This window comes from Planococcus citri, chromosome 5 (genome assembly GCF_950023065.1).
Source record: "Planococcus citri chromosome 5, ihPlaCitr1.1, whole genome shotgun sequence".
In the NCBI taxonomy this organism is placed as follows: Eukaryota; Metazoa; Arthropoda; class Insecta; order Hemiptera; family Pseudococcidae; genus Planococcus; species Planococcus citri.
This window is the reverse complement of record NC_088681.1, coordinates 70774696-70801100: the sequence shown is the minus strand read 5'-3', so window position 1 is coordinate 70801100 and position 26405 is coordinate 70774696. Positions and strand designations below refer to the sequence as shown.

The window sequence follows — 26405 nt, the reverse complement described above, 5'->3', positions numbered from 1 at the left end:
AAATCGAGTTGTGTATTATATTCGACCTGTTTAACGAGTTTATCTACATTTGAGCCGATTTTGAGAGTGCCACCTCAAGAGTGGTTTTTTGAAGTGTCACTCTCGCTCCAAAACGGCTGGAAATGGTAGAATTTGCGCTCCGCGAGTTAGTTTTTGAAGAAATACAGCGATTCGCACAAATTTCAAAAATTTCCTCACAAACGGTTATCTTTTAATTCTATGGATTTTTTAATTTTGAAAAAAACTGGTCAAAAAGCCAATTTTGAGGTGTCACTCTCAAAATTGGCTCAAATGTGGATAAACTCATTAAACAGGTCGAGTGTAATATACAACTCGATTTTTAGCTGCCCAACTTCATATTCCCGCCTTCTGGAGCAAATTCAAAATCCTGGAGAAATTTAAAAATCGCGCTGGAGGCTCCAGAATAGCTGGAAATGGTGAAATTTGGATTTGGGTAATTGATATTAGTTTTGGGACTTATTCTGACCATTTTTATATTGATCAAGTACGCATGTACTTTTTTTTAAAATAAACATAAATCGCCAAAAACAGTCAATTTTGAATTTTCAAAAATTTGCCAAAAATCGAAAAATGAACTTGGGCAGCTGAAAATTTGGTTTTGGGGGTTTTAGACTATGCTCTTTCCAAAAATCGCGGTCCCGTTCAAATCGGAGTGTGACACCTCAAGAGGTCCCCTTGTAAGAAATTCGTGCTTTTTTGCCAAAACGCCCAAAAAGCAAATTGATTTTTCCCCTGCCTGCCATAAAAAGTCTTCTTTTTGTTTAAATGTTTGCCGAACAAAAGTCCTGTTTTTTTTTTACAATATTGCTAACCTTCTTTTTTATCCCCCCCCCCCGTTCAACTAATTTAACGATTTGACCCTCTTAACTTTCTTGTTAGTACGTTCTTTTTCAGCAAATTAAAAGAATAAAATCGCAACAATAAGTACCTGCCAAAAACCTCGACTTTTGGAAAACAAATTTACAAAAAAGTCAATTATGACAATGCGTCCTTTTGGAAACCTCCCCTCCCTCTTTCCCATACGATTCCTTCTTTGATCAGATCAACAGAAAACATACGTACAACGTCATAAGGTAGTGGGAAGGAACAGAAGGGCTGCCAAAAAAATGAATCAGAAGTTTCTCTGTATCTTCTGGTAAACACTTCGTGGGTGAATAGATATGCAAATCTGAGAATATTTACCCATTAAAACATTAACCCTTAAAATTTTATCGATATTGAAAATGCACATTAACGAAAACATGTTCTCTAATTTCACGTTTTATCACGCGAATTAGAAATTTTCCAGAACCAACCGAGCGATTCGGTGCGAGAAAAAATCTCCTCCGACCACGCAAAAAGAAGAAATTTATAAAGTTACACGACTGCCAAACGTACATACATGAACTAGCTAAAGATGTACGTGAACGCGTAGTAGGGTATGTAATCTGTACATGCTGTGTCAGCTTGATACACTTCAGAATCATTTCACGAGCTAACCGCATCACCATAGGCAATCTTCTAAATCGAATTCAACCTTTATTGGTACGACGATTAAATCCATTTATCCTTCGAAACGTCACCTTTACCGGGACGCAGCAGATCGGCAGACGACATTTCATTAACTCGTCCACCAGCACCCCAGCACCGTATACTGGCAACTTGGTAATCTCGCGTCGGTCGTGCTCGGGCTCGGGCTCGCCATCGCCGGCGATGGAAAAAATATTTCTTGTAATTTTTTCTTAATCCGTCGTTTGTTGTCGTCGCCATCGCCGTCGCCGTTCCGACAAAATAAGCCTTTTCTTTGCATAGTTGAGCGGTTTCTTCGGATCAAAAGGAAAATGAAAAACGAAATTCTTCTTCGTTTTTCGCTAATTCTTCACGATAAAGAAATAATTCTACTAGTATACGATAGCTAGCTATAGCCGAATGCTTTTTCCTTTTGTATACACAAGCTTGGTTTGGTTTTTACGAAACATTCGTCACAATCATTTCCTGCGCCGCAGCGTCGAACCATGGCTGCCGTTTCGATGTGATGTTTTTTTTTTTTTTTAGATATTTCTTTCCTTTTTCCATTCGTTCATTCATTTTTGCTTTTTTATTTCTGGATTTTTCATTATTTTATCAACACCCACTATACTCGACGCGCGCGATTCCACGTTGTACGCGAAAACAATTCTCTCTGTTTTTCTCTCCCTCGTCCGCTTTCGTACTCTACTTTCTTTTTTCCCTAAGAGCATGTTTTAATAAGCCGATACGAGATCGGAATTTTTTCGCTATTTTTAGTTTCACTTGAGTTCGACTACGTAACATGAACGAGAGGGTGGTGAACCTATAAGCTATAGACGTTTCAATATATTAGATATGTACTCTGTGTACAAACGACCTACACCGCTCCACACCGCCTCATCATTACGCCATTTTTTCGATATTCTATCATATTATTCGACGGAGTGTATATGTTAGGTACCAAGTCCGAAATTGTACAATTCGGGGTTGGTACAGCCAATTTTGTACCATCTCCGAAGTGTCCGGACCAAGCGTGAATATTACTTTTTCATCGGACTTGGTTTGTACAATGCCCGGAGGGTCCGGACAAAGTGTTCGACCTGGTACAATTTGTGTTGTGCAAAGTCCGAAATATAGTTTTATAATGAATGAATTCGAATTTTACATCCCTTTATTCCATAAATATTGAACCAAATTAAAGGAAATTTAAAGATGACTCTAAAATACACACCACCAGCAGAATTTTCAGGTACTGAAATTCATTTGTTGATTTTTGGGGAAATTTTTAAAGATTCAAATATTGCTATGCTCACTTCTCAAAAAAAAAAAAATAAAAAGATCGAATTGAGGTAGGTAGGTAGGTACTTACTAACTAAAATGCTGAAATTTGGTTTTTACTCTCTATTTTCAATTTCTCTAGTCGTGAAATTCTCGTGCCTTACTCATTTGAAAACTATGCACTAATACTTAGATTCCAAATTCATTTTTTTATGGATTTTTCAAAGTCAAAATTTTAACAAATTGTCGTGAAAGACTGAAATTTGGTTTGTACCATATTATCAATTTTCTGAGTTAATAGCAGATTTCTCCAGTAATTTTTTAAAAAGTTGAAAAAATTTTGGATTTGAACTAATACTAATACAAAATGGTTTTGAAAAAATTTATCGAAAAGGTCATAAAGATCGATGGCTAATCCAGGTTTATGCTAAATTTTAATTTTGCTCTAAATACTTATATACTATTTGGAAATATAAAAAAAATCGCAAAAATCGAGATGAAAACGCTTCAAAATTTACTGCCTCCGAAAATTTGCAGCCCTACGCAGCTGCCTAAGTTGCCTGTGCATAAATACCGCCCAAAAAAATCAAAACCACCACCAAACGACTCGAGAAGTTGAAAATAGAGAGTAAAAACCAAATTTCAGCATTTTAGTTAGTAAGTACCTCAATTTGATCTTTTTATTTTTTATTTTTTTGAGAAGTGAGCATAGCAATATTTGAATCTTTAAAAATTTCCCCAAAAATCAACAAATGAATTTCAGCACCTGCAAATTCTGCTGGTGGTGTGTATTTTAGAGTCATCTTTAAATTTCCTTTAATTTGGTTCAATATTTATGGAATAAAGGGATGTAAAATTCGAATTCATTCATTATAAAACTATATTTCGGACTTTGCACAACACAAATTGTACCAGGTCGAACACTTTGTCCGGACCCTCCGGGCATTGTACAAACCAAGTCCGATGAAAAAGTAATATTCACGCTTGGTCCGGACACTTCGGAGATGGTACAAAATTGGCTGTACCAACCCCGAATTGTACAATTTCGGACTTGGTACCTAACATATACACATACAGTCGAATGTGTGTGTATTTGACCTTTCTCTTTCTTCTTTTTCACGTTAATATACCACACAGGTAGGTACATGTAATAGGTATAGTGAACCTCCAACGTTTGTACACGTGCATGTATTTGTATACCGAGTAAAAAACAAAAAAAACAGTGTCATTCATCTTTATAAAGCAAACTCATAAAAATTTGAAAACATTTCTTTAAAAAGTCTCTTCTTTCATTTTTTTTGGCATAAATTGGCTTCAGAAGGTGAAATGACAAGTGGCACTGGCAAGCCAGCAGGATACTTTTTTGCCAAAATATTTATCACCCCAAAAAAATTATTCCTTTTCAAATTCTGGGTTAGGTAGTGAAAAGCGACAGTTTAAGCGACAGTTATGTTATCGCTTCACCAGGTTGAACTTGATAAGGGTGGTGATGTATTCTAACCGATAGTCAAAAAATATCAAAACAGCAGCTAAAAGTGTAGGTACTTTTTTTCTAATTCAAGAGAATTATTGCAAAATTAATTAATCAACTAAGCCGTGAAAAATATCAAAATTCAATTCATAATTTACCACGATACAAGGGATGAAATCACATCGCATCCTAATTTTGACATCTCAAAATGGTTCGTGGTGATTTCAATTTTCAACAAGGGTTCAGATTCAGTTCATCGATCGTCACTCTGGAATCGAGAAAATCAAACATTTTCTAGAAAAATGTCAGGACATTTTGCAATTTTTCTCTCCGAATGTCCGAATTCGTAAGGCATTTTGTTTATAGAATTTGTTACCTTTTTAATACTTTTTCACTACCTTTAAAAAAATCACTATTCACAAAAATACTTTTTGAACCCCCCCCCCCCCCCAACTTTTTTTTTCATTTTTAGCAGTGATTTTTATATTTCTCATGTGTGGAAAATCAGATTTTCCATTTTTCGCAATACTTCCACTTTTTTTTCTCTTGTCTGGTCGGCAATACTAAGTAAGGTGCACCGGGGCAAGTCAGAATGATTTTTCGCAATTTCAACTTTGACCAGCTGTTACTCCCCTTCTAATGAACCAATATGGATCAAATTTATTATGTAGGTTCCCATAAGGGTTCTTAATCTATGGTAAAAATTTGAGCGCGATTGACACAGTAGCTTTCGCTCAGTGGAATAAAATATAAACTGTCCTGACTTACCCCAATTGGGGGAAGTCAGAACAGGCTAAACTTTGCAGAGGCGTAGATCACAAACCGAGCGTCCTAGAAAAATTGCACAAGAGCAAAATTGTAGAGAATTTAATTCTCTTTGAGATCACTCTCATCAGATTTTCACTAGGACGCACGGTTCGTCCGCTATATGCGAAAAACTAAGAAATAGAAAGTCTGTATTTTAGACCAAATTCAAAATAAGTTCAAAACAACAACAAAATACAATTGAACCAAAGACATCTAAAATGAAACTGAATCGCGAAAATTTTTATGCCGTGATGAAGTAGGGGTAGTACCCTCAAGTCACCTTTAGTGGCACTTCGCCAGATATAAACCTCTAGGTGCTAGAGCAAGTTTTCTAACTTACCCCAAATTCCAACTTCCCCCGGTGCACCTTATCTAAATTCCATTCTCGTCCCAATACTCGAGGAACTTCATCCCCTCGTCATCAATTGTCCGGTCCAGTTTGTCTGCATCAAAGTCACCATATAATCAACACCTGAAAAGGTGTCTGTCATCTTGTACCTCACCACAATCGCACAGATCGTCATCAGCCAAGTGCCATCTGTGTAGGTTGGATTTTGAGCGTGTTGTTCAGTTTCTAATTCTATTCAGCGTTTTCTAGAGGCTGTACTTCGGTTGGTTGCCTTGGGGCAATGATTCGCTCATAGTATTGCTACTTGATGCTGTGTTCCAGATTTGACAGCATTCAACTTCGGCAGGAGCACTCATGACTCAATTCATTCACTGTTCTCAGGAAACTGTGTCTAGATTTTAGTCTGCTCTCTGGTAATTCGTTGTAGCCATGCATGGGGTGTAGGGGGTTGTGTGTTGCTTTAGTTTTTTCTGCTCTGGCAGCCACCTCCCTTCTCACTTCTGGTGGTGCAATCCCTGTGAGACAATGCAGAGCTGTGAGCGGAGTTGGTCTGAGGGATCCTGTCACCAATTGGTAGGCTTCATTCAGGGGCACATCTACTTTTTTAGCATGTGCTGATCATCCCCACGCAGGACAAGCATATTCTGCAACTGAGTAACACAGCGCTAGTGCTGATGTGCGCAGCACCTGTGGTTTAGCTCCCCATCTGCTACCTACCAGCATTCGGATCAGATTTGTTCTTGCAGCCACTTTCATTTTGGTTTTTTCACAGTGTTGCGGGTAGGTGGATGATCTATCCATTGTCACTCCTAGATATTTGGGGTGGTCATTGTGATTCAGTGCAGTGTTTCCCCATTGGATGTTGAGCTGTCTCTTGCCCTCATGGTTTAGCAGGTGGAACGAATAGGTTTCTGTCTTGGATGGATTTGGCCTGAGGTGGTTGGGTTTATAGTATTCGTCGAGTTCTTCTATTGTCTGATTCAGAGTGTCTTCCACATCTATAAATGTGTCACACTGTGCTGTGAGCGCCAAGTCGTCTGCATAAAGGAAGCGACATGCAGGTCCTCCAATTGGTTGGTCATTCGTGTAGATATTAAAAAGTATGGGTGATAGGACACTTCCCTGTGGCAAGCCATTCTTTTGCCTTCTCCAAGTGCTGTTCTTTCCATCTGAAGTCACATATGAACCTCCAGTCTTTAAGTTAGTGTCGTGATGATTTCTATAAATTTGTAGTGCCTGGTCAGTTCATAAATCTTGTACCGAAGTAACTGATGACACACTGTGCAAATGCTGCAGTGAGGTCCACAAACAGATCACCAGTAACCTTGCGCTGTTTAAAACCATTCTCAATGTGCTGTGTTAAACTCAGGACCTGACCCATACAAGATTTCTCAGGTCTGAAACCTGCCTGCTGACTGATTAGGTTCTTGTCAATATGCTCAGCTACTCGATTTAGGACCACTCGCTCAAATATCTTATAGTACAGGTGACATAGTAACAATATAGGGCGGTAACTGTTAGGGTCATTTGGGTGTTTTCCTGGCTTCTGGATAGCAATGACATGGGCCTGCCTCCATGATCGATGTATTTTTGATGTTTCTACACAGGTGTTGTACAATACAGACTTTCAATATCAACTACCTTTTCACTACTTTTACTACTTTTACTACCAGTACCATAGACACTCTGTTATATGACCCCTGTTCAATTAAAGTAGTTGCAAGTTTGATTTTCAAATTTTTTCTATTTTTAAAAAATCTGTTTCAATCTAAACTTGGTGTTTTGTTTTGAATTTTCGACTTTGTGATGAGGAAATAATAATTCTCTGGGGTTCGTTTTTCGGGTATTAATTGGTTTTTGTAGTCCAATAAGAAGTCAAAGCGAAGCAAAAATATTCAAAAAAACACATGAAATTTTCATTTTCAAAATTATTTGCTGGGCATTCAAGGCTCTTCTCTGTTCGTATCAAGATTCGGATACCCTAATCGCGATTGGATGGCTTAAATAATAAGTACCTACTATAGTTAACAAATTCTTGAAATGAAACTGAATTTCCCTCCTACAATCAGGCAAGCTTTTTGAAAAAGAAAAAAAAACTGTAAGCAAGAAACGAAAAAATCCAAAAATTCGCTGAAAGCTGTACTTAAATTTTTCATAAGTCGAAAAACTCTCAATAATTGTCGGAATGTCGAGAATTCTTGGAAAAATTTGGACGTTTTTTTTCAAATTTTTGACTCAACTTGAAAGTTGTCTACTATACATACCTATTTAGGGTGTAGGTATTCTCTTGTATCGTAAATAAACTTTACAACTTTACGAAACCCAAGGTTCCTCCTCTTCTGTTAGTAAATGAGAAAACGTCTAATGGTTTTCAAGATTCTAATTTCAATGTTCAGCGACGACGACGTTTCTAGCGAAGAAAAATTACCTATTCGTAGGCAAGCGAAGGAGAATGAAAAATGCACCGTTTGCCCGTGAAAATATACACACGCTGGGTTTTAGCGAAAAACATACCGCTACACAATAGTACCATATTCCAAAACATATTGCGAGTTTTAAATTGAAAGAAAAAACACGAATCTTTGATCTTTGCAACAAAAATTTCAAATCTCAACACCTCAGACCCTTGACAGTTTAAAGACTCGAAGCTTAGCCAATTCTACTTAATATACACGTAAATTAACACCCAAAAAATGTATGATTTTATGTTTCAGACAAAAGCGCATTTAGATGTGTTAGCGGATGCATTATTACGATGGGCTCGAGGACGTTAACGCAGAATGATACATCCAAAAGGAATATTATACACATCATGTTACCATGTCCAGATAAATAGTACGTTAAAGGTTAAATAGTTATTAGTGAAATGCATATATATTTTTAAATGAGGAAAATATTTTATTTGTGTAACAATTTTAATCTTTTTTTTTTTTTTTTTTGTTTGTTTTCATAATCGATCATAACATTTTTTTAACTTCATTTTTTTTTGTTTTTTTAATTCAACAGAATGCCAATGAATTGTTTCTGCTCACTCGAAACCAAAAACATTGATTTCTATTCCTGACAAATTTTTGTTTGTTTTAGTGTTCTTTCTCATTCTTTCTTTTTCCCCATTTTTTTTTAATTTTTGGTTTTGTTTTTTGTTACCTAATATTTTTTTTTTATAAAGTAGTGTTATTACCGTTATTATTAATTTAGACGATTTTTAAAACAAACGATAGTTCTAATTAACTTCTCCCCGTAAGCAAAGCAATCGTTTAGAAATTTAAGTGATCGCTTATTAAATTCAAATTTTCATACGGTCGCGTAGCCGTTGAAATGAAGAAAAAAAAAACGCGTTCATTATCGAGACATTTTCAGGCGGGTTCTTGAATATTAAGGCGTAAAACAGTGTTCATATAGTACGTAATATATATAAATATTAGGAGGAAAAAGACGTACAAAAAGAGAGTGAAAGGAGAAAAAAAAACTATACCGAAGAATCATCAATTTCGCAACGAGACAGGCGATTTTTCGGCAATTTTACCAAATGTGGATTTTAATGATAAGCTATTTTGTTTGCTCGGTTGTAATCCATCAAAGGGCTATACTCGAATGGAAAAACAAATGACCTTTGCATGTTTTTTTTTTTTTTTCAAATTTATTTTTCAACTTATACGTTTTTATAGGAGCAGGTTGGGAGTACGAGTATGACGAGCGACGACGACGTTTGTCGCAGCTCGTTTTTACCTATTATTCGTAGTAGGTATGTGAAATTAACTCGCTAAAATGATCGATACGGTGCCATAAAAATGAATCAAAAATACCGAACTAGCGAATATGACTGACGCTTTGAATCGAGGGTAATTTTTGTTACGTATTTCATTATTAAATAGACGCTGAAATCGGATCGACCCCCTCATAAATATGTTTCAAAGCTATACGAGTATATTTTTAAAAAGTTCAAAAGGAAATACTTACTGAAGGCGATGTATTCGAGTGTTGATATCAAAATGACCAAAGAAACCAGAAATTCGTTGACGAAAACTTTCGTAGAAAAAATTCCAATATTCATCTGCAATGAAATAAGAAAAAAAATCAATTAATGCTACTCGCAATATTCAAACTTTCAAGTTACATAGGTATTAGGTAATAAAAATACTTAAATCAATTTTTAAGATAGTAGGTAATTCAGTTCTCTAGTTTATTTTGAAAAAAAAAAAAATGATTCAAACAATCTATTTCACAACTTGCCACATCAAGGGTGGGTAATTTTATAAAGAATTAATAATTTATTAATTCATTTCATTAAGTATAAGTACACTAAAAACGCGAATGTCTAATTCTTTCATGAGAGGAGTACTTATGCAACTATAATTTCATTATACGTTGGAGTGGTTGCATATGGTTAACATTTCAGAGGCTCGAGATACAGCAAATATTCAGGGGACACTATTTTAAAAAATATTAAGAAAATTGATTTTAAAAACGAGAAAAATGAGCATTCAAGTTATTTTGACAACAAAGCGAGACTTTTAGGCAACTTTTTGGGAAAAAAATTGATACAGAAAATTCAAAATTGAGCAATTTAAGCGATGCTTTGTTTAAAAATCTGGCATTATTTCCGTAAAATGGTGGAAATTAGTCCCGAAATTAAAAAGTATCAACTCCCTCGAGTTGAATTTTACCATGTCCGATTATTCTGGAACCTTCAGCAGTCCAGAACTATTTTTGATCCCCCCCTCCCCATTTTGAAATGTCTTCAAAAAGCATGGAAAAATGGCACCTTTACATTTCACAAGAATCCGCGTGACAGAAAAATCTCATCCCAAACACTTTCACGAAAGATAATGAAAATAAGTCGAATCGAACCATAACTATATTATGCCAGTTGGTGGTTAAAATACGTCAAAAATCCCACACAAAAAACTGTTGAATGTTGAAAAAAAAAAAGAAAAAACTTTGTAAAAGTTTATCATCACTTCGCGAAATTAGGAATTAAATTTTACCACCCAAAGTTACGTTTTACTTTGCTTCGAATTTTTCAGCTAATAGCTGGTTAGCTGGTACCTATACCAAAACCTAAACCTATCCAGCACACGTATAAAAGTATCACCATAACACATGTACGTGTCCATTACGTACTCGGGCTAATTCTCTATTTACTTTTCGAAAAAGTTTTTCGTACATTCGACGACAATTTAATGTTTTCTTATTAACGTCCAACATCGTTGTAAAAAGCTGATGATATCGTAACGAGTTTTTCATTATTATCTCGAATTGCCTGTTACGTCTCGAAGAGGTGATATTTTTCGCGCCAACGCGCGTAATTTTGAAAGAAAATTAAAAATGGCTCTTTAAAATAAAAAAACCAACAAAAAAAACTTTCTATCGTTATCATCTTTTTTTTTAATTTCGCCGCTGGCAGAACTACATCCAATCAGATATTCGGTTTTTTTTTCAAGTGGGTAAATTTTACACAAATTACTTTTGCCACCGCGGTCCCTTTTTTTTTTACTGCTTCACTAATATAGGTACCTAACCAATTTTAAATGAAAAAAGTTTATCTCGAAAGACGATTTTTATGAAAAGTTTGACTTTTTAAAACGTAAAATAAAATAAGATACGAGTACATAAATACTCGTGTTTATTGGTCTTGTTCTCGTAAAATGCTTTTCTGATTCAACTCCATGTTTAATCAGTGCAAATTTTCAATTTTCGTAAGATTCCCAAATTTTCTTTCTCATTTTAAATTTTTAAATCGAATTCAAGATAGAGCCATCAGCGATATTATTTATAAACAAAATAATAAGGACTATATACTATTTCGTCGTAAACATCTCGATAAAATTTAGGCATGCGCACAATGTTCTATCAGCACTCGTAGCCTACATTTATAGGTGAAAATCGTCACATTCATCAATCATCGTGAGGGACAAGGCGCCACTAGACCATATTCCAAAAACAGAATAGGCAAGTTTTAGAAATCCTTACGAGAAAATAGTTCCAATACCTACATTAACAACAAATGAATCAATATTTCGGTACAAATAATCTGAAAATATGTTGAAACCTAAAGGTATACCTACACCTAGAGTGGTAGAAGTTATAGACGGCTCGATAGATAACATCTAATTTTATCTGAGGCAATAGCAACGTGACTATTTAGTAATTAAATAAATTTGACGTTGTTTTGGATGAAAACACGCTTCGAATCAACGGTCAGAACGCCCCACAATAAAATTACAGTCGTATGAAATGTAATTAGGCTTTAAACGACAAACGAACGTCGCCAACAAAAAAAATAAATAAAAACAAAAAAAAATAATTTGAGTGAAGCTGAAGTCACAATGACCTCATTATTTTCAAACGTTTTTCAAATTGTATAGCTATTCGTATGTACATAGTAGACGTACGTATAAAATACTACTAGTATGACACATACAATCATATCGAGTTAGGTAGGCCAATACTAATGTACCCTTAGTCCATCAACTCTCGTATGCTCGACATGTTCGCCTTAAAACAATTACATTCTTTTATCATGGCAAATAATAAAAATTACACAAGGCCAAACCATCGTGTTTTCCCCACAATCAGCAGCGCCGAAGCAGAATTTAAAAAAAAAATGAAATAAGGAACTTTTCAAACGATAAAATGCGAAGGGAAAATCAAATTTATTTTTATCATGTAGATAGGTAGTATATCAACCATCTCAATTTCTAAATTCACTCCTCAAACAATTACTTGAGGTACATTTGAAGAGTGATATTCCAAAACTCGCTTTGTCCATTTTCACAACTTTTCAGGAAAGAGGAAAAACAGTTTCCCTTTAAACGGGTAAATTGGCTTTTTAGGCGATTTTAACACTTTATTTGGGTGGATTTATGAGGTAGGAGTGTAAGTATACACTTCATCTACTAGATACTGCTGAAAAAAATTTCAATAAAAATGGACAAAGCGCGTTTTGGAACATTATTTTTTTTTAAATTTTTAGTGAATTGGCTATTTAGGTGAGTTTAACACCGCATTTTGGTAGGTTGATGATGTAGGAATGTGAGTTAATACTTCATCTACCAGGTACTGCTGAAAACCCAACTTCGATAAAAATGGACAAAGCGAGTTTTGGAATATCACTCTTCATTTTAGAATTTCGGGTATTTCCACCGTAATAGATCTCATTCTCGAGCGTGAGAAATCGTTGCTTTTTATTATCAATCAATCAAGCAACCAATCAATCAGTCGGTCACTGTTAGTATGTACTCAATTTTTTACCCAACTCCTTTTGAAATGACCTAACGTTAAGTGAAAAGAGCAACACGTTTAGGAAAAAAATAATTTAAGAAAAAGCATCAAATGCTTCTATTTTTTACCACCAACCCTTCTTGATTTCCAATAAGAAGTCGCGTGGTTCGTTTGATCGCTTAAAATCACTCAAAGAGATTTTACTCATTAAAAAAACGCCAAAATCACGTTTTTACGATTTCAACGAAGTAAAATCTCAGAATTTGGCCCAAAAAAGCTTAATTTTGAAAGTTACAGGAAAAATCAAATGAAAAATTATCGAGCACTTGCCAGTGTGGTTCAAAATGTAAATTCTTCCATTCATTTGAAAAAATTTGCTTTTACACCTTTTTTAGGGGTGCCTAAAATGGGGGGCTCTAAAAAAAGGGTTCAAAATTACGAATATACAGGTAGCTTAATTAAACGTTTTCATCAAGATAATTGAACATATATACCTCAAAACGTTACGTTTGGCGCAAATCGAAGGTTTCTAGTTTTCCAGGGGTTCCCAAAATTTCGAAATTGCGAAAAAATGTAAAACTGGATTTTTGGGTACCAGCGGAAAATTATATTGAGCTCAAAATTTGGTAGGATGAATGTCTTTCAGATACTAATAAACTGTAAAAAGCTTTTTACGGGGGCTCAAAGGGGTAGGTTCAAAATGGTGGTTCCAAAATTTTCCAAAAATCAAAACCCCCCAATTTCTGCCCACGAGGGTCGAAAATAGGAAAATCACCCCGAAAACGTTTATCAAGTTCAAACAGATATTTTACGCTAAAAAAGTTTTTGAAAATAATACTCAGTGGTTCCTAAAATTCTTTTTGTAATCACAGCTTTGGGAACCCCTGGAGCCCAAAAAATGGTCATTTTGGGTTAACCAACCACCGATTCGTATTTTGGATATTTATTACAATATTTTAAGAGTGGTCCAGTCGATATCTGTCGTGGGGCCAAAAAATGGCCTTATCGGGACTCCTCCTTTGAAAAAAATCTAATAGTACAATATAGTTTATTTGGTTTTTGGGAACATTGCACACGAATAAAAACTATTTTTTTGATTCGGACTCCCCCCCCTTCCCCTCCCAAAAAAAACATAATAAACCGCGTGTCTCACGATTTTTTCGATTTTAAGGAAAGCTGTTGGACCAATGAGTGGCTGCGTGGGGGGGGGGAGCGTAAGGTCTAACAAAAAAATTAGCTCATATTCGTATTTAACGCTCTCAAAAACGTATAAAACAATATGTCACAATTGTCACACAAAACATATTTTACATTGTGACCAAAATATTGTGAGCCTTGACTCCCCCCCCCCCCCCCGGTGTTAATCGAGTTTGTAAGTATCATAAAAATGTATGCTGCCTGAAATTTTTTCAAAATTCGAGTCATTACTCCGTAATTCAGCAAGTGTTTGAAAGTTGAGCTTTTAGAGAAAAAAACTCAAATTTAAACTTTTGAAATTTCTGGCAAGAAATTTTGAAATTAATCTCAATCGTCTTTGAAACGTTGCGAAGAGATTTTCTCCAAGATGCGTCAATTTCGAGCAATGGAACCCCAAAATAGGGCATTACGATGAAAAGTTCACCCGCTGAAGAGTGTGGTATCCCTTTTTTCATAATGTGAGAAACCTACAAAAAAAAATGAGCGATTTCGAGCTCCCCTATAATTCCAAACCTGGCTGATTCCTTTTTCCGGATACATAAGTAAGTCTGCGTAGAACTCTTCGCAATTTATTCGATGAAAATTCGCTCGAACGTATTTCATTCGAATCGCTCCATTTTCTACCTTTCTCTCTCTTTTTATAACGTGAAAATCAAAATCAAGAGAATCAAAATATACGCGAACGAAGCACCCGCACAACATGAATTTAGCATAGGTACTAAATTTGAATTTAATATCAACATGGTACATGATGAAAACCTGACTGATTTTTTTCCTTTTAGTTATTTGAACATATAAAATATTTATAATAATGATAATGATTATTATTTTATTTATTATAATTATTTTTTGTTTTTTTTCTTTTTTTTTTAGAATAAGGCCTAATTTTAAATATTAAGAATAATTTTAGAAATTTCTTCTCTATTTTCCATTATTTATTTTGTTGTTTTATACGTTATATCAGCGATACCGCATCCTTTTTTTACCGTACTGTTGTTATTTGCTTGCTTAATTCATTTTTTTCTTTCTTCCTCTATTTTTTTCTCTCCTTCTCCCTGTTTTTCTACTTCGTAAGTTGAAAAAAAAAAAATGAACGAATCGTAATAACGCGCATGAATATCATTGGCATTCTCGAGACGAAAAATAAACCCCTTCCTTTCTTTTTCATCCCCCTTTTTTTGAAGAATAAAATACAAAAAAAAAAAAAAAAAAAAAAAAAAAGGAGAAAAACTCCAACAACAAAGTACCCACGTATATAAGATCTACGTCTACCAATCTGTACCCCGATTTTCTAATATTATAACGCTTAAAAACTGAGACGAGACAACGTTTCAAAATGGTAATATCCTATGTAACAATATAAGAGCTTATTTTTATGATTTAATTTTTTATTTGATTTTATCCTCGTTTAAAAGTGGATCTTATTTATACCAAAGTAGGTATCAACCCTATACCATAGCTCAAAGCGTATACTGCGCAGCGAATAAAAATTAATTTACTATACAGAACAGCTTTCTTTTCGGATATTTTATTCGATCGAGCAGCGAAACTATTTTGAAGATGACAAAAATACCCACCTACGAGTAAAAACGTAACTTTTGGTGAAAAATGTCGAAAAAATTGCCTTTGCGCGTTTTCAAGCAATGAAGAGAGACCGCTGCAGGTTTTGTTCGAAAACATTTTCAAGATTAGCGATGACCAACGCTTTGGAAAACATTACAAATTGAGAGCCAACGAGCAGGAGCAATCGACGAGCTTCGTCGTCGCTAAAATACACCGAAATTAAAGCACTCGTAAAATATAATTTTCCACGACCGTGTTATCCTAAGTGTAAGCTTTTGTAGCCGCACTTGTGCGCGTGAAATAACACTTTTATCGACAAATGAACTCATTTCTCGAAGCTTTTGAAAAAAGGTGAGAAAAAAGGTCACCTCGTATACACTTGTACATATCAAAGAAAAGAGCAAATCCGAAATATTGCACAAAAAATACGTCAAAGTATATAAATTTGGTAGACAGCTTTATAATCGTATGGTAAAGGTACTCGTTTCATAATATACTACAATATACATCTGCATGCATGTAAATTGTAGTAAAGGTACATACAATAGTCTACACATACACTCTGCAGTATACGTAAACGTATAGTTATTTCAATTTACCCTCTTGGTACATGGAAGAACCACTTTTAAACGGTATTACTGTGTTACATAATGTTTCTCGCACGCTACTTTTTTTATAACATAAGCACAAAGTGTGTTCTTGTTCCTCTTTGTATTGTATTATTTAAACGGTCAACGTTTTATGTTTTTGTTGTTCATATTACTTTTACGAATAAAGCAATTTTGTCTAACTTCTGCCTTCTTTTTAGTTTTCCGATTTTTTTTTCTGTTCGGTTTATTTTTTCCCAGTCGTTAGTGATGATCATGTTGCTGTTGTCGTTGATTTTGTTTGTTTTTCTCAATTTTTTTTTCTAGTAGTTTTTTCTGTTTCTTTCCTATTTTTTTTTTGGTTTTGTTTTTGTTTTTCATGTTGTGGAATGTGTAGCACGAAATACTTTTATTTTTTTATTTTTGAAAAATATAATATGCTTCACGCATCCTATATTTTATATTATTAGGATGGGTATGAGTAAAATACCAGTAGATGTTTATCGTATTAATCGTATAAGCAGTACAATTGACTTGCGGCTATTAGAGAATCTGTAGGTATTACTACCACGCTGTAGTAGAAATTTTGTAACATTAACGTCAAAACAGCATGAATGACGTAGTTCGATAAATTTACCAATATTTTTCCTTAACCAAAGGTATAGCGAAAATTATCATCTTGTCAAAGTAAAAAGAAGGAAAAAAAAACGTATAATTTTCTACAAACGCCCAATCGAATATTTTCCAGTAATTTTTGATTTGCCCCGAACGCGTCGCAGTTTGCTCGCAATAATACTTACACATTTTTGGCCGTAACTTTTTTTCTTTTACATATTTTCAATCGAAGAAAGAAAATATCAACCTTAGTCGTTTTCTTCTTCTTTTCTTACGCAGATAACAATTTTAAATATAGATAAGACGCGTCACATTCGAACGTATTGATCGAGATTGCCCCCTTAGTTAAAATCAAGCGATCCAAATTTTTCAACTTCATGTAGCTTTTGAGCATTCATGTATGAATTTTCCAGTTCAATTAATTCGGAAAAAGTAAGAAATTAATCGAAAAGAGCCTCCTTGAAAAAAATTTCACATGCGTTAAAATAATGTTCCACAAAAATAAACTAGTGAAAATGACAACGAGACCAAGCCATTACATTTAATTTTCACTTTTTTTCGAAGCTTACTTATTCTGATTCACTTATATGCAGTTAGGTAGGTAGGTAAGTAGGTAGGGGTATCAAACGAACAGACATCTTGTCCTTTTTAGTTAATTCTAGGAAGTTTTTTTTTGAAAAATCTTGGCACATAACAAGTCCTTTTTAACTGAAAGTTCGGCCTTCGAGTACCATGAAAAAGGAAGAGCCATACAAAAGATTCTTTGAGGAGGGGGAAAAAAGAGATTTTTCAAATCAAATTTCCAATAACAAAATTTTCAAATTCCGTTATTTTCATTTTCAACTTTCAAAATTTTAAAATATCAGAATCCCTTCTCATGAAAACTTTCGAAACTTTTGAAAAACACACATTTTAAGGGGACAGCGGAAGAGGGGGGGATGAAATGTGATTTTTTGTAGGCTGAAATAAATTCTTACCTCGTGTTTTCTAGATCGTTGAGTAAAAAGTTAGAAATTATTTCACTAACTTGAAGACAAAAAAAATCGAATAACAAGAAAATAAATTCCTCGAAAATTAATATTTATAAATTGAAATCGAGATTTTGGGGTCCCGATACCAAATTACTTGGGTGGTTTAGGGCCCCCCGCTCCTCGTCGTCATTTTCATTCCAAATTGCCAAGTAAAGAGAACGGGAAATTCATTGAAAATCAAAATATACCTACCCGGAAATGAAAATCTAGGTTATGAGAACGCTGATTTCAACAGCTCGTATTTCACATGATTTTACTCTCAACATTAAACTGCGAGTCTCCCACCAAATAAAGACCAGCTTCAAAAAATGTTTAAATCATGAAAATGTGAGTGTTTTTGGACAACCAAATTTTTGAAATTAAAAAAATTAACTTCCAAGATTCTAAATTTGAGGGCAAAAAAACAGATTGGCGACTTCGAAAACTTATTTCCACACCTAGGTCGTCTTTTGTCACTTCTTATTTGGGGACACGCTAATTCTCGAAAGTTGTAAGTCCATAATTTTTTGTACGTTCCCCCTCCCCCCCCCACACCCGAAAATAATTGATTTTCGCTTCATCTGTTTAAAAAACTCTCTTCTTGTTCCAAAATTGTCAAACAACAGTCTTGTTTTTTGCCTAATAAGACGTATGCCCAAGTCAAAAAGTGTCAATTTTGAGAAAAATTACAAAAAGGCATCAATTTTTGGAAAAATAGTCAAGAAGTGTCTATTTCAGACATAATTGTCAAAAAGTACTTACTTATCCGTTTTAGTCAAAAGTGTCAAAAAGTGTCAATTTCAAGTAAAATTGACAAACAGTTCCGTTTTTGCCAAAATTATCAAAAAATTCCAGTTTTTTGTCAAAATTGTCAGAAAAATGTCAACTTTTGGCGAGTTGACGAAGAGTTGTAATGTTTTCTTCTATCAAAATTCTCAGAAAGTATGTTTTTTCATAAAATAGTCAAATGGTGTAATTTTTGCCAAAATTGCAAAGAAATTTGTGCCTTTTTGCCAAAAAGTCCAAAAGTATCGTTTTTTGCCTTCACTGTCTAAAAAATGCCTTTTTTTTGTCAAATTTCATTTTTTCTCCATTTGTTCATTTTTTCAATTTTTATGGCATCTTTTGTGTGTTTTTTTTTGTAATTTCCTTCGGTGCCACTTTAGGGGCACAAAAAGACCTGCACCCATGTTGAAAATTGAAAAATTCAACAGCAGCGTCAAAATAAAAATCTTAGCACCACATGTAATCGAATTTTTCGAGAAAAAAAAAACAATATTTAAGACATTTAAAAAATGAAAGATTAACAATTCTCGCTGTTTCAAAATCGAAGAGTGGAGAATTTTTTCATCGCATAGTTGGAGGAAGACTTTCAATTTCGTAAAAGAAGTAGCATTTTCCTCAAAAATAGCTCGCTTTTCTGCACAATTTATTACGATAAAATTCCATCCTCATTTCATATGATCCAACATTGAAAACATTACACGTATCAACCTTTCAGTTTTTTGAGTCGAAATTGAGAAACTGACACGTGTTACTTTTTCAATGCTTACAACAAATTTACAGTCGAGACGATCGTTTAAAAATCTTACGTAGCAATTAAAATTGCAATCAAAAAGTAGGATAGTAAAATTGACTCGAGTGATAAAATTGTTTAATACTCGAGTTTAAGATATACTCCATGGTCAGAAACAAAAACTTGAACCACAAGAATTCTGAGAATCATTCCGAAGAAAATGATGAAGCAAAGTGCCAAATCGTGATTAAGGGTGCCAAATAACTATAGGTCAATTGTCAATTTACCAAATGCTTCGTGTGATGTCAGAAGTCAAGATGAAAGGGTTGATCACTGATCAACGTTCGGCACCTGAGATCAATACGTATTTCATCCTTTTTGCCTCGAATCCGCGAGCCAAATTTTCAACTCGAATCGAACTCCTTAAGCGATACTTTTTCAATGAAATGCACCATCAAGGTGTCAACCGAGTCTCCAGCAGTGGAATAATGCTCAAGGGGGGGGGGGTCGATGAGTAGATACACACAACACTAGTTCGAGTTGGATTTCGAGCATCAGGTCGCATTAGATTCGTATGAATATACCTACTCTCACGTACAAAGATGCGATTAACTATAGATCTGCACACTTCATTCAACTGTTTGGCTATATGCATTTCCTCGCTGAACCGGAGGGATTAGGGAATTTTCACGTGAACATTACGATCGAGTGCGCAGATTACGGAATATATCAACAGATGACGAATAAAAACAAGTACCCGTAGAGTTAAGTACGTCAGTACTTCAGTTCGTCCAATTGTTCGCCATTCCAAAGTACTCGTATATAAATGGTACTGTAGTTAGCGCCTTTACACCAACAGAAGCATTAAAACTACATAAACGATGTTTTTCGTAATGTCGTGTCACATTTTGTACGAGTACGTACTACGTACTTCCATCGAGTATAAAAATACCTCAAATATAGGTACATCTGCATATTATCGCGTCTCTAATCTGTGACCATAGTCGGTAAATAATTCAATCGTTTGACGTATCTACGCCAACGCGCTAACTCAATAGGTATATAGGTAGGTAGGTAGGTACCGAAACCGATATCGAATAGCTAAAACGTTATAGCGAACCACTCGCGAATTTAATCCATGTTTCATAATAGGTATTAGGGGTAGGTCAGGTGGTCACTTTAAACCTCCAATATCTCTAAAATGAGAAATCAACTCGGGTATCGCGTATTTTTAAAACAAACACCTAAAACACACCTTTGTAATCTGTTTTACGATATACTGTATGTAGTTTCGAGCTTTTAATTCCGCGATAAATAATCTTCGAGATGGAATAAACCTCTACCAATATGCATCCGCAGGTACGAAAAAGATTGCATACTCGGTCGTGAAATGCAAAATTAAATCGTGGTTTCGTTAATTTCCTAACTTGCTGTACAGGGGTTCCAAGATTGTTTTCTTGGCGAGGACGATGAAGAAAGCTGAAATTTCAACTGCATCCACAATCAACCTGTAATAATACGTGGATTTTTTTTTCTCTTGTCCAGTCGGCATTACTAAGTACATATCTAAATTCCCTTCTTGTCCCAATACTCGAAGAACTTCATCCCCTCGTCATCAATTGTCCGGTCCAGTTTGTCTGCATCAAAGATTTTAGTCTGCTCTCTGGTAATTCGTTGTAGCCATGCATGGGGTGTAGGGGGTTGTGTGTTGCTTTAGTTTTTTCTGCTCTGGCAGCCACCTCCCTACGCACTTCCGGTGGTGTAATCCCAGTGAGACAGTGCAGAGCTGTGAATGGAGTTGGTCTGAGGCATCCTATCACCAATTGGCAGGCTTCAGTTAGGGGCACATTTACTTTTTTAGCATGTGCTGATCGTCCCCATGCTGGGCAAGCATATTCTGCAACTGAGTAACACAGCGCTAGTGCTGATGTGCGCAGGACCTGTGGTTTAGCTCCCCATCCGCTACCTACCAGCTTTCGGATCAGATTTGTGCCAGCAGCCACTTTCATTTTGGTTTTTTCACAGTGTTGCCTGTAGGTGAGTGATCTATCCAGTATCACTCCTAGATATTTGGGGTGGTCATTGTGATTCAGTGCAGTATTTCCCCATTGGATGTTGAGCTGTCTCTTGGCCTCGCAGTTTCGCAGGTGGAACCAACAGGTTTCTGTCTTGGATGTATTTGGCCTGAGATGGTTGGCTTTATAGTATTTGTTGAGTTCTTTTATTGCCTGATTCAGAGTGTCTTCCACATCTACAAATGTGTTACACTGTGCTGTGAGCGCCAAGTCGTCTGCATAAAGGAAGCGATGTGCAGGTCCTCCGATTGGTTGGTCATTGGTGTAGATATTAAAAAGGATGGGTGACAGGACACTTCCCTGTGTCAAGCCATTCTTTTGCCTTCTCCAAGTGCTGTTCTTTCCATCTAAAGTCACATAGAACCTCCGGTCTTTAAGCAGTGTCGTTATGATTTCTGTAAATTTGAATCCCTGGTCAGTTCATAAATCTTGTACCAAAGTAACCGACGACACACTGTGTCAAACGCTGCAGTGAGGTCCACAAACACAACACCAGTGACCTTGCGCTATTCAAAACCATCTTCAATATGCTGTGTTAAACTCAGGACCTGTCCAGTACAAGATTTCCCAGGTCTGAAACCTGCCTGCTGACTGATTAGGTTCTTGTCAGTATGCTCAGCTACTCGATTTAGGACCACTTGCTCAAATATCTTATACAGGTGGCATAGTAACGATATAGGGCAGTAACTTTTAGGGTCATTTGGGTGTTTGCCTGGCTTCTGGATAGCAATGACATGGGCCTGCCTCCGTGATCGAGGTATTTTTGATGTTTCTACACAGGTGTTGTACAATTCCTGGATTCATGTAACAGTTTTTGGCCCAAAATGCTTTATCTGCTCCACATACATTTTATCAACACCTGCTGCTTTTTGGTTTTTGGCTGAGCGTATAGCTGCTGTGACCTCGGAGTATGTGAACGGTGACGAAAAGTTATTCACTTCCTCTGCTGATTGAAGGCTATTTTGAACCTTTTAGGAATATATACAAAATGGAAAAATGTACATTTCTCGTATAATTTTTCAAAAATTCGAAAATCTTATTTTGAAAAATTTTACCAATTTTGCAAACTCGTCGTCCCGAAGACAGGCTACTATAAGTCAGCTCCTCCTTTAGCTCCAACAGAACACCTGCGGTTAGGCAGCTTATCCAAACGCTTAGTTTTTTTTTCTCCAAAATATCTCTATTCATCCTTCGAATAATACATACACCGATTCGGTATAAACAACAACTGATACCTCGCATTATGCACATTACATATGCAATACGAAAAGACTATCCGGCATCGATTCCTCAGTTCCGACACAACACAACGATCGAATCCTCACGAAATCTCCCTTCGGAACAACTTGGCACTTCTTCTCGCTCCCCATTCTAATATTTTACGTCGGCAACAAAAAAGAAAGCAAATTTCCATAAAACTCGGTCATAAAAATAAACTCGCCCATAATGCGTTCGACAAAGCGGCAGATTCAACCACCAAACGACATTACACGAAACAGAGGTACACTTACACTTACTTACATATACCTGCCTGAGTGCCTGGTCGAGAAAAATAGGTCACACGACGAAGGAAAGAGCGAAAGACACAAAATTTGCATCATCGTTGTCGTAGCTATACTTGCGTATACCTACGTATACAATCAAAACAAATACTAAAGACAGAAAGGCACTCGCGCACACACAATTATCGCCCACGACCACGATGATGGATGCTGTAAAAAGTATGGCATAATACATATCTCGTCGTATCACGCGTACGCAACAAGAAAAAAAAATTACACTCGCAGAGCTCTAAAGCCCCACGAGGAAAACTCTTTGAAAAGCTTTCTTCTATAGACAATCAACTTAATTCGTGGCAATGGCTAACCCTCTCTCGCTACATTCGCAACTGCATGCCGCCTTCTTTAATACACGTAAATCTAACGTTAGACGCAAATTTGTCACCATTGCTCGAGTGTTTGATAACGTTATACTCTTACATTCGCAATCGCATCCCTTCGAGTATAAAATTAGGCAAATTATTCGACATCGATACGTCGACGACATTTGGTAGTAATATTTTTCCTCATTCATACCGTACGTTACATGTTACATATTCCATTCCTTATTTAATCATTCAACCTGCCTGGAGTGTGACAACAGCAACAATGAAGACAACACATACATACGTACTACGAGCCCGCGAATTTGGCTCAGCCTCGTTATCTTAGGTACTCGAATGCGCCCCATCAACCACTAAAACACTCGAACAAAATACAAATATCTATAAGGTACACAATGTTATCAAGCTAATCAAGCTTTTACGATAAAGCAAGTCAGCAGTGTCAGCACAGCATAGACGGCAAACCCTCTCCAATTCCGCTAAGGAAGCGATACTTAATATCTACGTATACTTTTCGAAAACACATTTTACAATCCACACTGCCCCCACCCTCCCTCCAACATATGAACATAAACTAGTTTGCAATCCCCAGAAATTGAGGGGGTGAAGTAACTAACAACTTGTTTCAATTCCTCAAAGCTGCAGTTTTCGTTAAATGCTACAGGTAGATTATCACGTCACAGAATCACAAAGTGAAACAGATACAGAACTAGCCCCAACTTCGTAACATTGAAAGAGCTGCGATTGATTGAAATTTTCTAGACGCTTTTGCGCTTACAATTTTACACTGAAGAAGAAACATCGCGATTTCGATTTTTTACCTTGTCAGAAAAATGAGTTGAAAATCTATTCAATTTTTTTTTTCAGAAAATGAAAAATCAAAATTTGAAAAAATGAACCGAAATACACTAAACTCGGTAAGGTGGTGGTCTGGAACCTCAGAAAGCGGCCTAATTTTTTTCAGTCCTCAAACTCAGGATTTAGAGCCCCAAATTTCAAAATATGTATTGTTGAGTCCACCCCCCTCCCCCCATCAATGAGACCTAAAGCACCCCAGGGGTCTGAAAAAAATCGGAGGCGCTTACGAGGTCCTCTTGGAAGCGTGTGCCAAGTTTCAAAATTTTTCGTCAATTTTTCGCGATTTTGCTTTCTCACCTTGTCAGAAAAAATGAGCTAAAACCTGTACTCCATTTTTTTCAGGGAATGAAAAAATTGAAATTTTGAAAAAATTAACTGAAATTCACCAAACTCGGCGCCATGGTAGTCCAGGGCCTCGTTTTTGACTTTTCGAATACAATATTGTAGTGAGACTAAATTACAACACTTCACGTAGGTTACGAAATTAGGAGCAGAATAAAGAAAAAAGAAAAGAAAACATCGAGCATTTTTAGAAACCAACCACAACCCACTTAAGCAGATATTTAGGTGATAAATTCATACCTATTACACCAATTCGTACTTCAAACTGTGCTTTATGAAGTTAAATCGACAATCATCGCGTTTCAGCATTTCGAATTCATTTTAATAAATTTTTCATGATTCACACAACGCACCCGAAACAACCATTGCATGCAAATTGATTCTATTACTCCTCGCCTTCTTCCTCTTCCAACACAATTCATACAACATTGTATTGCCATTTAATCTAATGATAAGTAAGTACTCAAAAGACAGCATGCTCCAGTTTTTTGTAGTATACGAGTAATTAATTTGTACATTCATTCAAGTAGATAGTAATAAGTAGTTATGGTGGTGTTTAACATACACGTTGTAAATTTTTTTTTAAAAAACTAGAAAAATCGCTGTAATCCTTGCGATAAAAAAATACCGTAAAATCAACATCTCGTAAAATTTTTCAAACATTTTAATCAATTTAATTGCATGTTTTGAAAAAAAAAATCCAACAAAAATTAATCAGAAAATATTGAAACGTAAGAATTTATGATATTTAAACCATAAAAACCAGCTCTCAAATAAAAAAAAATTTCTTCAAATATAGAACTAACTACGAGTATGCACATTGCACGAATAAAAGCTTCATTTTTCAATTTGCTTTTTGTTTTAATGCAATGTACATACAATTGTACAAATGCATACGCCAACAATAATGTATTATCCGAGAACGAGAGAAAAAAAAATAAAAAAAAAAAATCCAACAAATAACTATTTAAATATACCTGTCTTCCTTCTGTATCCTTTTTTTAACCCCATTTTTTCGTTGATAAACATTGTTTTTTTCATTTTTTCCCTTTTTTGTTTTATTTTCTCCATGTTTATTCTCTAATATTTGTGCGTAATTATAAGATATATAAAATATTAACATTGAAAAAAAAAATTAATAACAGCGATACCTGTTTGAGGTATTGTAATGATGTACCTACTTACCAATACATATCACTTCTGATCAAACGATACATATCATTTACATATCAGTTAAATTTACGAATAATTTGAGTAAGATTTCAATATACTTACTATTTTTATTTTGTTTGTTTCTATTTGATTTTAAGTTTTAATTAAGTGTAAGTTTTAATCTTTAGGTGTGTATTCAATGTGAAAAAATCAACTTTGTATTATGTATTATAAATACCAGAAAAAAAATCGAAAAAATTGTAATTTACAAAAAAAAATTAATAAACGGTATTTATCAGTGTTATTTAAACATTCGTGTTGGATAATTGGTGAAATTTTCAATGTTTTCTCATCGATCAGTAAGGTATACGTATTAAGTAAGTACATACAAAGGATACCTAACGAGAAGCGCTAGTATTCAAAATGAATCAAGTAGGTAGCACAACACAGTTTTTCAAGAAATATTTTACAGGAGTTCTCGTATGCTAAGATACACCTTTCACATAGGTATATCCAATCCATATCGATATTTCATACTTTAAACGTATACAAATTCGAGATTACGTCGCGAGTTCTCAAGATTACTTCCCATGAAGAGATTACATAAGATGAAAAATGATTACTAACCCTCCTTATTTTATAACGTAAGGCACGAAAACGAACACATTCGGGCAGTAGTAGGTGGATTGGGTACGTTATGAATTTGCGCGTCAAACGATCACTTATCAAGATATATTTTTTTTTTTTTTGATTAATGAATTTATATGGCGCTTTTACGAATATTTTTATATCGACAATAAATCATACACCTGCGAATACCAACTCGAGTCCAAAAACATAATAAATACGTTACTTAGTGATAATCCGAAGAATACGAAGATGCAAAAATTGCAAAGAATAAGTAAGGTAGAAGAAGACATGAAGATCCTTCTCAACTTGAATATCAAAAAATTTTGGCAATGTACTAAAT

At 35.2% G+C, this 26405-nt stretch overlaps 1 protein-coding gene and 1 long non-coding RNA gene across 2 annotated transcripts in view; one reads left to right on the top strand and one right to left on the bottom strand.

Moving 5' to 3' along the window:
- jeb (jelly belly) overlaps nt 1-25745 on the top strand; it is a 131816-nt gene extending 106071 nt beyond the window's left edge. The window contains exon 3 of the mRNA XM_065369830.1: nt 8129-25745. Within this exon, the coding sequence (XP_065225902.1) occupies nt 8129-8188 (60 nt within the window). The 3' untranslated portion in view covers nt 8189-25745. The remainder of the gene's footprint in view (nt 1-8128) is intronic.
- Nucleotides 1-26405, bottom strand: part of LOC135849411 (uncharacterized) — a 97168-nt gene that overhangs the window by 62738 nt on the left and 8025 nt on the right. The window contains exon 5 of the long non-coding RNA XR_010559529.1: nt 9375-9468. This is a non-coding gene — a long non-coding RNA (uncharacterized LOC135849411). The remainder of the gene's footprint in view (nt 1-9374; nt 9469-26405) is intronic.